General features: G+C 37.6%; 1 protein-coding gene across 1 annotated transcript in view; it reads left to right on the top strand.

Moving 5' to 3' along the window:
• BICC1 (BicC family RNA binding protein 1) overlaps positions 1-15736 on the top strand; it is a 366532-nt gene that overhangs the window by 317940 nt on the left and 32856 nt on the right. Inside the window, exons 6-14 of the mRNA XM_006831098.1 lie at positions 843-896; positions 1526-1720; positions 1897-2148; positions 4865-4996; positions 8566-8752; positions 9819-9980; positions 10760-10956; positions 11091-11223; positions 14634-14790. Coding sequence (XP_006831161.1) covers positions 843-896; positions 1526-1720; positions 1897-2148; positions 4865-4996; positions 8566-8752; positions 9819-9980; positions 10760-10956; positions 11091-11223; positions 14634-14790 — 1469 coding nt within the window. The remainder of the gene's footprint in view (positions 1-842; positions 897-1525; positions 1721-1896; positions 2149-4864; positions 4997-8565; positions 8753-9818; positions 9981-10759; positions 10957-11090; positions 11224-14633; positions 14791-15736) is intronic.

The raw sequence follows: 15736 nt of genomic DNA, 5'->3' as shown, positions 1-15736 counted from the left end.
TGTGTCTTCTAAGCTAATCATAATACTGAGAACTATGCTGGGCAGAAAGATGAATAGGTATGGTCTTTCCTACTCAGGTGATGGATGGGATGCCTGTAGTCATGGTGACTATAAGAGGACAGTATTCAGACTGTTTAAGAACTAAAATGGCACCGTCACCATCCTAAGACTGGCCTCCTGGAGCACTTCTTCCTCTGCTGCCAAGAATAATGCTTTATTTAATGAATCATGGGAAGATCCTTGAGCTTTGGGACAGTGATTATTTACCAACTAGTAAAGATCCCTGCCAGCACAATGGTTAAGTGTTTTGCTCTTAACCTAAAGGTTGGCAGTTCATATCCAGTCTGCTGCATGTGAGAAAGACTTATCTTCACCCTTACAGATTCAGCTTAGAAGATCATGCTGGGTAGTTCTCCTCTGTCATGTTGAGGCCATTGTGACTTGAAATGGATTCAGCTACGCCTAACAACAGCAATGGAAGTGTTTCAATGTGTTGAGAACCTAGCGTAGCCCTATCATTTTATATTGACATTCAGTTTATATATAAAGAGTTAAAATAAGAGGGAAAATGTAGCAGTGAAGTGTTATCTGAAGAGAGATGGTCTCATGGGAGTTGTGGGGTTTTAGGTGAGTCTAGGTAAGGTGATGTAGATCAGTTGACATAAATCATTTGAAAACCTTGATTGAGATTTCAGGTTCTTCATTTTTAATAAACTTTCATATGATGCCAATGATGTATTTTTAGCTTGGATGATACTTTAAGTACAAGTATGTAGTAACAGGAAATGTCGATGTGGATTTAATTATAATAAGTCTGACTCTATATTTTCTCTCTTCTGCAGGTATCTATAGCAGGACAACCATCAGGAGTAGAATCTGCCCGAGTTAGAATTCGGGTAACTATTTATTACTTCAAGGCAGTAAACCAGTGTCAGCAACCTTTGCATTAGAAAGCATTCAAATATTATACATCATTATTCTTAATCTATACATTTAAAAACGTATTATTTCAATTTAATACATCTGAATAGTAAGACATATAGGCAAGGCTGTTGTCTGTCTGTTTTGACATTGGTGTGGCACTGTAGGGTCAGCACTGCACTGCTTACCATAAGGTCGGAAAGTTGGCTGTGAGTCGGAACAGACTCGTTGGCACTTAACGATCTAAACTTTATGTAGATTTTTAAAAAAGGATTTCCTATATTTCTTACAAATCTCGTTTCCATTTAAGATGCTTCTTAGAGATAGTCTGGATTTAATCTGATTCTGTTTCTCTCATGATTTTGAAATGAGCAAAAAGAGACCTGTGAAAAATGCTACAGTCACTATATTATAAATCCTCCAGTTTTTCAAAAGTGTCCTTACATTTTGAGAAACTTTGATGTACTCCACCCTTCAAAAGTCTATAATAACGGTTATTTATGTTTTAAAATTCTGTCTTCAGAAAAGAACTAATGAATTTGACATATGTTTAAATGTATAGTGCTTTACATTCATTCTTTGAATTCTCATAATTTCCTTTCAGGAGCTGCTTCCTTTGGTGCTGATGTTTGAGCTACCAATTGCTGGAATTCTTCAACCAGTCCCCGATCCTAATTCCCCCTCTATTCAGCACATATCACAAACGTACAACATTTCAGTATCATTTAAACAGCGTTCCCGGATGTATGGTACTACTGTCATAGTACGAGGGTCTCAGAATAACACCAGTGCTGTGAAGGTAAATGATGTAGACAGTTCTGACGATCTTAAGTACACAAATCATACTGGACTAATTTGTTTCCCCAAAATTTCCTTTGCATTGCTTTATAAGACATGTTGTATTTTCCCACAGCTTTTAGAAGTTCAATAGAACCTCTCCGTATTTATGGTTGATTTATAGGATTTTTTCTCTAGGAAGGAACTGCCATGCTGTTAGAACATCTAGCTGGGAGCCTGGCGTCAGCTATTCCTGTGAGCACGCAACTAGATATTGCAGCTCAACATCATCTCTTCATGATGGGTCGAAATGGGAGCAACATCAAACATATCATGCAGAGAACGGGTGCTCAGATCCACTTTCCTGATCCCAGTAATCCACAGAAGAAATCTACTATCTACCTCCAGGGCACCATTGAGTCTGTTTGTCTGGCAAGACAGTATCTCATGGTAAGTTTACAGAAATAAGTGATATAATTTTGAAACATTTCTTTGGGTACAGTGTATGTACAGCTGTATTTATGAAAGTAATCCAGAAACCTGGTCAAATAAGGACTTTTCTTGGTAAAAGGGAATAAACTGAAAAAATAAGGTTCATACTGCAACAGACTTCCTTTCATTGAATAGGTGTGTAATTTCCTTGCAGTGTCTTTTTTTAAGCTTAGACTAAACACAGAGTAGGTTACAATTAAATAATTGCCTGTATTTTGTGACATGACTGTAAAGTGATTATTTTTATTTGTCGTATAGTGTAGTATTAATTTTCACTTCCATCTGACAAAGAAAGTCTTAACTGAAACAGAAGAGTAAAAATATCCTTTAAATTTCAGCATCAAAGTCATAAATTTTGGCACCCTGAAACATTTGCACATTTCAGAAATTTCTGATACAATACAAAGAAATTCTGCTTAAGATACAAATCTGAATGCCACGGAATGAAGAAAAGCAGCAGTTATACGATAATTCAGTACTGCTTCTGATTTGGAATTTACAGTGCTTCCATCTTTCCTGTATACATTTTAAAGCCAGAGTGAAGGCTGACCCGTACAGGTAGCACCTGACTTGTGATGGGGTTCCAGTTTTAGTACTCCATTATGAGCTGGTTCTGATATAAGTTGAACACCTCATTTTTATATTTCATTTTTATTTTCATGGCCTTTTATTATCCGTGTCTTTGTAAACCCAATCTTTGTGTTTGGGATTGGAAACATAACTTGTAAACTTAGATATATTCTAACACATTACGTCCATAAAATATACACAAATCATAAAACTGTACTCTTAACAATAAACAGGAGGAGTTGGACGACATTGGCAGTTTCTCTGTTGTCATAATAACTCCACTTGTGGAAGGTTCTAGATCATTCGGATTGCCCTGTAAATGGGAGTGTTGCTTCCAGCCAGAACATTAGTGAGAGCTATGTGTATGGTCCGTTTCTTTTTTCTTCATGTATTTTGTAGTAACATGTCTCATTGCTTCCTGAATCTACCTGTCAGCTCTAGCAAAGTGATGGGCATTTGGGCCCGTGTTTTTAAGCAGCTGAAGCCTTTGATTATATTTAGAAAACTAAATCAATATAATACTGTTTTGAACAGTAAATCATAAAACTGAACATCTACAAGTGAACATCTAAGAATAATGACATCAGCAAATTATGTGCAACACATTGTACATAGAACATTGTTGTTAAGTGACGTCGAATCAGTTCCGACTCATAGAGACCATGTTACAAAAAAAAAAAAAAGAAAAAAAGACCATTGTAAAACTAGGGTTCATCATTGTAAGTTGGAGACAACTTATAATAACAAAATGGGAGGGGCATAATGCTCAGCCCAAAGATATTCCTGTTCAAAACACTTTTGTGCTTTCTTGTTTATTTCTTGAAGTGAACTTTTAATGGCATCTGAATTGGTAAGCTTCAGGCATTTTTTAACTTGCAGCACTCATTTTTTAGAAACTTTTAGGAAATCTCTGTTTGTAATGTTGATTACATTCCTTTGGCAGTTGACAACTTGTTGTACTCATTAAGGATTATAGTCATAACTTAAAGAAATTTGTTTTCATGTGAATTTGATTTTTTTGAGCTGAGCTCACTGTACCAGGTCCTTTGAAATTTATACCATCAGGTAGTGTATTCATATCTACGGATTGCTTATAAGATTTATGTTAAGTTTTTTTTTTTTTTTTTTTGCTTTTCAAATTCATTAGATGTTGTTTCTTAATTCAGTGAACTTCAAACATTCTTATGTTTGTCTTTTGACCTTATGTACCAAAAAAGAGGTGTCAATGAGACATATTCATATTATTACATAATATTGAGAAAAGTAACATATTTTAAGTGTCACTTGTTTCTTGCTTAAAATAGCATTATCCCTTTAAAAATCACTTTTATCAGAAAAGAAATGAAGCATAATGATTTAACTTTGATCCTAGTATGTTTGACAAGAACGCCTGCTGGTTTTTGTGTACAAAACCAAGTAATTCATATGCTAGCATACAAAATATATTGAAAGGTTGGTTGAGAGACTGACCTAGTCTGGAAGAAGGGGCAGACATACAGCCTTAGGATAGGACAAACAAAACAGAGACAGAGATCTTTAGCTACTGAGACACATTTAGAGTTCATTCAAAAGGCAGTGAAAAACCACCACTGTTGTAAATTGTTGAGCAAGGGCACCCCATATTAGCTTCCCTGATAGGACTGAGAATCTAATGTCTCACATCACTACAAAACTGAAGTCAGAGAAGAGAGGAATTTTTTTAAGGTGGAAAGTCGGTAAAACATTCAGGGCCCCAATTAAGACACATAAAATTTTATAATCAAAAATAGTTTCTGTCTCTCAACATTCTCCCTACCCAGCCATCCAAGTGATATGGAGATATAAATTTTCGTTGTAATGCCTTAGTTTACTCTTCAACTATGTAAAATATTACATTGCTTTATTTGTTTGTGTTGTTGTTGAGTGCTGTCCAGTTGTTTCCATCTCATAGTGATCCTTTGTAAAGTTTCCAAGGAGCAGCTGGTGGGTTTGAACTGCCAACCTAGTAGTTTGAAGTCCAGTGCGGATCCTTTCACACCATACTAGGAGTCCTGGCATGTAAATTATCTGGTATTTAAATGATTAGCTGTTTACCATCTACACATTCTTTAATGGTGTTTTCTAGGGCTGTCTTCCACTTGTGTTGATGTTTGATATGAAGGAAGAAATTGAAGTAGATCCACAGTTCATCGCTCAATTGATGGAACAGCTCGATGTCTTCATCAGTATTAAGCCAAAGCCAAAACAGCCAAGCAAGGTTGGTTCACAGTTTGTACCCAGAGTACCACAGCTATATATGGTTGTGTTTTGCTTACACTAGAGCATATTTGCATGTATATATATGTGTGTGTGTATTGTAACTAATAAATCATATATGTTGTTAGTGTTGTTAAGTGCTGTTGAGTCAATTCCAACCCATAGTGACCCTGGATAGGTTTTCCAAGGAGCAGCTGGTGATGTTGAACCACCAACCTTGCAGTTCAAATGACTGCAGTCTGACGCATTAGCCAACAGTGCCACACCAGGTCCTGACTCAGCAACACTGTATTGGGTTTTCAAGGAATAGCTGGTGGCTTTGAACCACTGACTTCGTGGTTCATAGTCTAGCGCTGATCCTACACTGCCATATAATATATATATTTAGTTGGATTCTTGATTTGGCACTGTAGGATCAGCACTGGACTGCGAACCCCAGATAGACAGTTCAAAGCCACCACCTGCTCCTTGGAAAACTAATGCAGGGTTGCTATGAGTCAGAACCGACTTGATGGCACTTAAAAACAACAATATTAAATTATTTTATATGTGTACAAATTTCAACTATATTAATTAGCTATCATTGTTTGCTTCATATGTATGAGGGGGCTTCAGAAAGTTCATGAAAAATGGAACTGAAAGGTTATATAATTTTTCCATGAATTTTTTGAAGCCTCCTTGTATGTGTTGGTTTTTGGAGACATTTTCAGTAACCAAAAATTTTTTTTCCTGATAAATATATGAGAAAGAAAGAGAAAGCAATTTTATTAACTTGTAATCTGGAAACTTTAGGTGTTACTAAGATACCAGAGAGTTGATAAGACTAATAAGCATTTCATTACATGTGTGTATGTACATATCCAATACAATTCCAAAAATATTCTTCTTATATGCCATTGTGCTACTTTAAGTAATGAGTTATCCCAGTTCAGCCGTCTCTCAGAACCCTTCTTCTGTGATGCTGCAAAAATTTCAGTTAACTACATGTAGCTCTGGTAGCGTAGTGGTTACGAATCGGGCTGCGAACATTAAGGCCAGCAGTTTGAAACTACCAGCCGCTCCGCGGGAGAAAGATGAGGCATTCTGCTCCTGTAAAGATTTACAGCCTCAGAAACCCTGTGCAGGGTCGCTATGGGTTGGAACAGACTCGATGGCACTTAACAACAACATCTACAATAGAAATTTGCTAGGTAAGTCTGATGACATTAAGTTCAAAGAGAATGTGAAGCAAGAGGAATGCTCTTATATTTATGTTGTTGGGTAAATTGGTATAACCACATTGAAAAGCAATTTGAGACCATCTGATTACACTGAAAATGCTAATACCCTACCACCATCAATTCTGTGGTTAGCTGTACACCTTGGAAAAAATTACTGTGCCAGGAGTCAAAAGATCAAGAAGGATGTTGACTACAAAAAAGCAAGTTACGCTGTGTTGTTAAGTGCCATCAAGTTAGTTCTAACTCATAGTGAACCTGTTAGGGTTTCTGAGGAGCGGCTGATGGATTTGCACCTTACAATTAGCAATCCATTGCTTACCCTATAGCACTCTCCAGGAGCCCAGTTGTATTACAACATGTAGTAAAGGCTAACATTGATTGATATGTTCTTGAAAGTATAAAACATTGCAAGAATACACAGCAGATTCATTGTGAATAACCATTGGGACAGGAAAAGGGAAATAGGATTAGGAAAGTTTTGTTAGGTGCCATTGAGTCCGTACCGTCTCATAGTGAACTTAAGCACAGTAGAACAAAATACTTGCCCGATCCTGGGCCAAACTCACTAGGAAATTTTTTTAAAATTTAAATTTATTAAAAAAAAAATTAATTTATCAAAAGTCATTAAAAATAACGCATAATGCAAGATGTTAGGTACAAGGATGTTATATGGTTATTGGCTTTCTATATTTTGAAAAAACTTCAGAGTATAAAATTAATTATATTAAGTTTCTAGAAATTTTAGAAGGGGAAAAAAAATGAATTTATGAACCCAAAGTGAGGTTCTTGTGTTATCTTGTAGGTAAAATATCAAATATTTGTTCATTCTATTTAAAAAAAATTCTAAATTGTTACCATGTATGCATAATGGAATGTTAATTTGCTGGACTGCAAGGTCAGTTGTTCAAACTCACTAGCTGCTCCTGGGAAACCCTATACAGGGTCGCAGTGAGTCAGAACCTATTCAGCAGCACTTAACAACAGCACCATATATATGATAATATAATATGTATTTTATGTATTGTTGTAGTCAAGAGCCGTTGAGGTGGTTTCGACAGCAGTTAACAATTATATTATATAAAACTATATGTAATTTTATGTAAGTGCAAATATAGTGAAATTCATTATTCAAGTTAAGAAAAGCTATCATGTTCTCTTCAAAAGAAAACTTTAAAGAAAGAGAGAACCTTGGTTATATGTGAGCTTAGAGAATAGCATTAATTTATGTATTGTAAGACTTCATATTTGAGTTTATGTGTGACTTGATTAGAGAGCTGTAGCTACCAGGTCTAAAAGGTAAAGACAGAGAGACATTCTAGAACATGTGATTATTAAGATAGATAGACATAAGAAAAATTCCCGGAGTTGAGTAAGAAATGAGCAGAGGTCAGGGAAAAATTGATGATGAGAACCCTGAAGCCATGGCATTCCAGGATCATTTAGTTATGTCTAGGTGGCCTGGTTCTGTCTACTCTTCTAACTGCTACTGTATCCACATATTGTCTTTATTGACCATTGGAGGGTTCCCCTACTTTGGTTTCACATTTCCAATCTTCTAGATGAGTTCACTGGCAGGTAGGGATGGGAGATACATTTAGAAATGTACTTTATCATATGTTTTGCCCTAGCTGCATCATCAAGGAGAAATAATGGTATCTCAAATTTTATTCATTAGCTTGCTATTCAGTGCTGTCGAGTTGATTTTGAATCATAGCGACCTTATATAAGGTTTCCAAGGAGCAGCTGGGAAGTTTGAAGCACCAGCTCTGTGGTTCAGACTGACCCTGAAGTCCAGTGCGTATCCCCCAGTGCCACACCAGGATTAGCAGACCATAAATGTCATAAGTTAACTGTTACTATGCATTCTCTCTATGGTACCAGTTTGATGTGTTTTATAAAAGTGAAAGAAAGTAGAGGAAAGTGTTGATGTTATAAGACAAGAGCCCATGAAAGGAAATGGCTTGTAGGGAGGAACTCTAGTTCTATTTCCTTTGCTGACCCCTAGGCTCTGTTGTGATCTTGGGAATGTCCCTTACCTGCACTGATGCTCTGGTGACTGGTAACTCCCACCATAGGAGTTTTTGGTGACAATTGGAATATATGTGAAGATTCCATCACAGTGTCTGGAATACAGGAAACACTCAGTAAATAGCTAGCATTGTACAGTTTTCCGAGGAATGAAATTAAGAAATAAGTGGCTAGAAGTTGATGGTAAAACTGCATTAATCTATCCCCTGAGCAGAATTCTTATTGGCATATTCATTTCTTACCTCTCCCTCTCTCCCCTCAATTCATTATAAACTACTTGCATGTCATTTTTTTTTTTTTTTCCTATTATGTGTTTTCATAGTCTGTGATTGTGAAAAGTGTCGAGCGAAATGCCTTAAATATGTATGAAGCAAGGAAATGTCTCCTCGGACTTGAAAGCAGTGGGGTTACCATAGCAACGAGTCCTTCTCCAGCATCCTGCCCTGCCGGCCTGGCATGTCCTAGCTTGGATATTTTAGCTTCAGCAGGCCTTGGACTCACTGGACTAGGTATAAAATTTATGATTACAGCTATTCTCTGTCACTGGGGGCAAGATTATCTAGTCCCCTTTTTTTTTCTATCATTTGGGTCTGCATTTTAAAGGCAGTGTATTTTCCTCTTCAAGCCATAAGATCAAGCGAAAAAAACACAAAAAAAACCCCAACAAAATGTGAATCGATCCATTTTGGCTTTTTTGTTACACTCTATGGATTTCTGCTATCCAGATTCTTTGTGTGTTGGCATAAATAATCAAGGTCTGACTGTTTTATTTTCAGTGGCTGAGCTAGTTCTTCTAAATTAAGCATGCCACTGAGAACGAAGTGAGCAGGCTGACTGTAATTTATGTGTTTGTTCTCTCTTGCATTTGCAATATTGCCATCGGTCCCTAGAGATAACCATTATCCAGTTTGCTTTTCAGAAAGTAATTGCAAATCTGTGTGAGGGGTGGGGAGTTGGGGAGAGGTTAAAGCAAGCAGAGCACCTCTCCCTAGGGGTTAGGACAGCTGCACCCAGACACAAAGGAAATCTAGCTTGCAGCCGTTGAGGGAAGCAAATAGAACTAAGGTGAGGAATAGAAAACATTAATGACCAGCAGCATCTCAGTGCTTCCGTGCTTTAAGAAAGTTGAGTGAGCCAGTGTGACAGTCATGGTAATATTTATTGCCTGTCTTACGGATTCCAGTCTTAGAGGCTGAAGTAGTTGCTATATGACAATTTTGCCAGCTTTGCTTCTTTTATACATTTTCATTTGCTTTTATATAAAAACGTAACTACAATAATCCTAGCAAATCATGCTGCGTCATTCAATTACTTGAATTGATTTGCAACAGAAAGAAAAAACCCACCAGCAATCTTTAAAACATTTCTGCTAGCTTTTCTTGCTTTTCAAACTGTAATGTTAAGATTCCAAGCAGCCCTGCCTAGGTACATAACAATAAAGGAGAGGTATATTTTATATTGAGAAATTATTAGATTGTATGCTTGCTTGTCCATTCCAAATGGCATATTGTTAACATCTTTCATTTTTTAAATCCTGATTAATATGCATATTGACTTTACTTTCATTTATCCTAGGTCTGTTGGGGCCCACCACCTTATCTCTAAACACTTCGACAACCCCAAACTCACTTTTGAATGCTCTTAATAGCTCAGTCAGTCCTTTGCAAAGTCCAAGTTCTGGTACCCCCAGCCCCACGTTATGGGCACCCCCTCTTGCAAATACTCCAAGTGCAACAGGTCAGTAGCACGTAAATATAATCAAAGGCATATATTCTTAAGTATTAAAAGTTTTTTAAAATAAAGTTAGGCAGTTATTCAGTTTCTTTAAGGAAAAATTTTAGTTGAAAGTGTACTCCAGCCAAATAGAAAACCCATTATGATGATGAGTAAGTGTAGTTTTGTTTTGTTTTTTAATAAAAGTAAAAGGTAGTCTTCAAAAGAGTATGATTTTGCTAGGAGCAATGGCAAAGGCATATGAAGGTCATGTTGTTGTTGTTAAGTGCAGTCGAGTCAGTTCCAACCCATAACAACCCTGTATAGGGTTTCTGAGGAGCGGCTGATGAGCTTGAACTGCTGACCTTCCGATTCAAACCAATCTTGCAGTCTAGCACATTAACCCACAGTGCCACACCTGGCAATTATGAAATCTAATCTGACTAACTTGGTAGTCACTTTGCACATGTTGAATGTAGCTAAATTGTTGCATATGTGTACACTGGGAAGTTTGGATTAAATATTCTCTAATGTCTTCCTCCATTTTAGCATTCTTAGTTGTGTTCTTACAAGGTTGATGTTGTTAAGTGTACTAGGTTACCGTTGAGTCAGTTTGGACTCAGTGTGACCTTATATACAGCAGAAAGAAACGCTACCTGGTTCTGCACCGTAGTATTATTTAAAGTTAGAGACATCAAAATTGTGTTCTTGTATGAATTTATAGCAGTGAAAGGTTCCAACTCCTTGTTCGTTGATTCTGAGTTTTTCCCTGCTTTAATGTCTGTGTTTGTGAAATGTTATAGGTTTTTCTGCTCTACCACACCTGATGATTCCATCCACTGCTCAAGCCACGTTAACCAATATTTTGTTGTCTGGAGTACCCAGCTATGGCCACACAGCTCCATCTCCCCCTCCTGGTTTGACTCCTGTTGATGTCCACATCAACAGTATACAGACAGAAAGCAAAAAAATCTCTGCTTCTTTAAACGGGCATGCACAGGTAATGCATTTTAGAATAGTACGATCTGCACTGTTTGTATGAGATAAGCGATAACATTTTTAAACCTTCTCATGAAGTGAATTTAAGTTGAAAAATTATGACCAAAATGTGTATGTTATTTTCTGTTATTTCAGTCTACAAATATAAAATATGGTGCAATATCCACTTCACCACTTGGAGAAAAAGTGCTGAACACAAACCACAGTGATCCATCCAGACAGACAGCTGGGTCTGATCAAGCGTCTCCCAAGTCAAGCCCTCCAGAAGGTCGAGAATTGTTCCTTTACTTCAGAACTTAAGCCTGGCTTACTACTTATAGAGGGTTGTAGAGAGTCTGTGCAGTCAATGATATCAAGTTGGTTTTGCTAGCCATTTGTGACTCATCTACTTACCCTATAGGAACACATACATACATACATACACATTTGTCTATATCCAGAAACTCAAAATGGATCTCTTCCAGCCAGTTGGCTCTTAAATTTCTGGGCATAGATGAGTGAGCACCTCCCGTGCTGCATCACTTTGTTGAAATCAGTTTACTGAAATTCCTAGAGACTTGTTTTTCATCAGTGCCTTCAGTGTAGCTTTGTCTTCTTCCTTTAGAACCTTTGGTTCTTGATCATATTCTGCCTCTTGAATTGACGTTGACAGTTTTTTGTTTGTTTGGTTTTTGGTACAGTACCCTGTATTCCTTCCATCTTCTTTTGCTGCTTCCTACATTGTTAAATACTTTGCCTATTGCTGCTAATTGCTAAGTGACATTGAGTTGGTTCTGACTCATAGCTACACTGTATTGGGTTTCCAAGGCTGTAAGTCTTTATGGAAGCAGAAAGCTTGTGGGCTCAAACCACCGGCCTTGTATTTAGCAGTGTAGTTCTTGTCTTACAGAGCCACAACCATTTTGTGCCCATTGTTGTTAAGTGCTGTTGAGTTGGTTCTGACCCATAGCGACCCTGTATAGGGTTTTTCACGGAGCAGCTGGTGAGCTTGAACTGCCGACCTTGCAGTTAAAACGGTTTTGCAGTCTGGCGCATTAACCCACAGCACCACACCAGTAGAATCCTACAATGTTGCAACTCAAGGCTTGATTTTGCTGAATGTATTCTTCCCTTTTGGTTTTCTAACTTCAGGTCTTTGCACATTTCATTATACTACTTCACTTTGTCTTCTCAGTTTCCCATTAAAATCTTCTGTTCAGTTCTTCACCATTTCTTCCTTTCTCTTTAGTTGTTCTATGTTCAGTCTCTACTGACATTCACTTTTCAAACTGCAGTATATATATATATATATATATTTTTTTTTTTTAACTTTATAGTGAATTGAGTGAAGGTTTACAGACAAGATCATGTTTTACATTCCACAAATCATACACTTGTTTCATCTCAGTGATTGTATGAATTCCCTCCATGCAACTACAGTCCTCCCTCTTCCTCCCTGTGGGTCCTATTTCCATTCCACCCTCCTTCCCATCCCTTCTCAACTGCATCCTTAGGTGAATGTTGCCCTTTTGATATTGAATGATTGACCATTCTTACTTGTGTCCTCCCACCCACATCCTGTGCACCACTCTATTGCTTGCTTGAAAATTGGGTCGTGAGAATGAGTTACTTTCTAGACCTGAGTATGGTCAAGGGCCATAGTCTTGGGTTCCTCCAGTATCTTTCTGACCAGTAGGCCTCATCTTTTTTTAAATAATTTTCAGTTTTGTTTTACATTTTCTGCCACTCTTGTCTGGGACCTTGTAATGTGTGATCTCTTTCAGAGTAGTTCATAATGGTAGCTGGGACCATCTAGTTCTGGTCTCTTAAGTCCTAGAGACTGATGTTCATAGGTTCCATTAGTCGATTGGACTAATTGAGTCCAAGTGTCTTCAGTTCGCATCACTCTTCTCTTCTGCACATGGAGATACCAGTAGTTGCACCGTAGATGGCTGCTCATGAGCTTTTATGATCCCAGAGACTATTTAGCAAAGTACAAGTGACATCCATTTCTGTCTTTTCGACTTCTTTCCTGGCTTTTTAAAAAATTATCTTTTGGTTTCTTTGTGTAGGATGTGCCTTAAATTTATTTTTGAGATAGTTTATAAATTCATGTGGGATATACTGAAAGTTGTATTTTGGCTCTTATGTATTTGTTTTAAGTTTCTTCAGCTTCAGCTTGCTTGTAAGCAATTGATGGTCTGTCCCACAGTTGACCCCTGAGTTTGTTCTGATGACACTGATCTATTATCTCTTTCCACAGATGTAGTTGTTTAATTCTTGAGTATTCTATCCCTTGAGGTTAATATGAATAGTCACTGTTTATGTTGTTGAAAAACTGGTATTTGCAATGAGTATTTTTTGGCCTTGCAAAATTGTATCATGTGACCTCCTCCATTGTTTGTATCACCAAAGGCATATTTTTCAATACTGACCTTTTTCTGCTTCCAACTTTTACATTCCAATTACCACTAATTATCAGTGCATCTTGATTACATGTTTGATCAGTTTCAGACTACAGAAGTTGATAAAAATCCCCAACTTATTCATCTTTAGCATTAGTGATTAGTGGATAAATTTGAAAAATAGTTGTATCTATTGGTTTTCCATGTATTCATATGGATATTATCTTTTCACGACAGTGTTGCACTTCAGGATCGATCTTGAAATGTTCTTTTGATGCTGAATGTGTTGTCATATTCTTCAATTTATCATTCATAGGATAAAAGGCCATGTCTGCCTGATTTGAAATGGCTGATACTTGTGCATTTGATCTTTCTGCATCTCATTTCATTTTCACAGCTTCCAATTTTCCTAAATTCATACATCATACGCTCCACATTCCTATTATCAGTGGATATTTGTAGTTGTTTTTTCTCATTTTGAGTTGTTCTGTGTTAGCAGATGAAGGTCTAGAAAGCTTTGCTCTATCTATGCCATCAAAGTCAACTACACTTTATAAAGGAGGCAATTCTTCCCTGGTTTTATTCTGAATGTCTTCTAACTTCAGTGGCTCATCTTCTGGCAGTGTATCAGGCAGTGTTCCTTCACTTCCTGACATAGTTTTCTGTGACCATTTTCCTCCCCAGAAGTAGACTGCCAATTCCTTCTTTCTAGTCTGCCTTTCTAGTCCGGAAGCTCCGTTGAAATCTTTCCACCAGGGGTGACCCTGCTGGTATTTAGAATATCATTAGTATACCGTTCAGCAACACCCAAGCTGTCACAGTACATCAAACTGACAGATAAGTGGGGGCATGCTTACGAGGTGATAGGCATGGCTTGAGTGAGATATACTTTACTTCTCAAAGTGACATTTTTGGTTTTTAACACTTTAAAGAGATCTTTTACAGCAGATTTGCCCAGTGCAGTGTGTGTGTGTGAGCATTTATGTGTATATGTATATACACACAGTATATAAATTTATTCATATCCCAGTAGTTTGTTCGATAGCCTCTTTACCCCAAACCAACCATCTTGAAAACATATGAGGTCATTTCTTTAAATTGTACCATGAGTTTGTGTGCCAGCCTGAATTTGTTAACATGTCCTCTCTGCAGTGAAAAGCTGTTGCCAGTCCTTTATCCAGGTGATAATGAATGTCTCCATAGAGTTGGATTCTGATTTGTCTCCATTGCAGGTGATTGTCAACCAAGCAGTGGCGTTGTTTAGAATGTCCCTTCTCTCTCTTCTCTCCTGCAGGTTGTAACGATGCTTTTGTTGAAGTGGGTATGCCTCGTAGTCCTTCCCATTCTGCCAATGCCAATGACTTGAAACAAATGATGGGCCCCTCCAAGGTTTCCTGCACCAAGAGGCAGACAGTAGAACTATTGCAAGGCACAAAAAACTCACACTTACAGTATGTATTTTAGTCTAAATACCCCTTGTTCCTTTGAAAGGAAGAGTATAAGAAGTTGAGTTAGTTGTAAACTCAATATTTGGACCTCCTTGGTTCAAATACAGTTTGAACTTTCTCACAGTTTTTCTGATTTCTCTTTATCATTGTATTTTCTTTTTAAATTTTTATTTAAGACTGTTGTTAAGTGCCGTCAAGTTGATGGCCATTCATGGTGACGCTGGATGTTGTTTCCAAGGAGTAGCCGGTGGGTTTGAACTGCTGACCTTGTGGTTAACAGTCAGGTGTTTATCTTTCAGCACCACACCAAGACTCCGAATGGTATCTAGTAATTGTGTCCCCTTTATAGCTGCTGTACAATCACTCCCCCATTTTGTTGGTTGGGTTCTTAATCTATGTTCTCTAATTCCTCTAGATCTCCTGAAAGTTTAACATTTTCTATTCCTCAATAAGTAACAGGATAGTTTTTACTACCTGATTTTTGCTTTTTAAAAATTTCCACGGTGATCCCTCCCTCATTTGACTTTGAACTTCTTTGCTAAGCTATGGATCTCTTTTTCCAAGGCAACAGTTTAGCACATTCTTTGGCAATCAATTCATGATAGCATCATGATTTTTGGAGTCCTGGTGTGGTGCTGCAGGTTAATGTGCTAGACTGCATCATCAGTTTGAACCATGAGGTCAGTGGTTCAAGCTCACCAGCCACTCCTTGGAAACCCCATATAGGGTTGCTACAAGTCAGAAAGAACTCGAGGGCACTTACCAACTGCATCATGATTTTATTGATTGTATGAGGAGCTCTGGTACCGTAGTGGTTACGAATCGGGCTGCATACCTTAAGGTCAGCAGTTTGAAACTACTAGCTGCTCCGTGGGAGAAAGATGAGGCTTTCTGCTCCTGTAAAGATTTACAGCCTCGGAAACCCTGTACAGGGTCGCTATGGGTCGGA

This window comes from Chrysochloris asiatica, unplaced genomic scaffold (assembly GCF_000296735.1).
Source record: "Chrysochloris asiatica unplaced genomic scaffold, ChrAsi1.0 scaffold00003, whole genome shotgun sequence".
In the NCBI taxonomy this organism is placed as follows: Eukaryota; Metazoa; Chordata; class Mammalia; order Afrosoricida; family Chrysochloridae; genus Chrysochloris; species Chrysochloris asiatica.
Note: the sequence above shows the minus strand (reverse complement) of the source record. Positions and strands in the feature narration are given on the sequence as shown.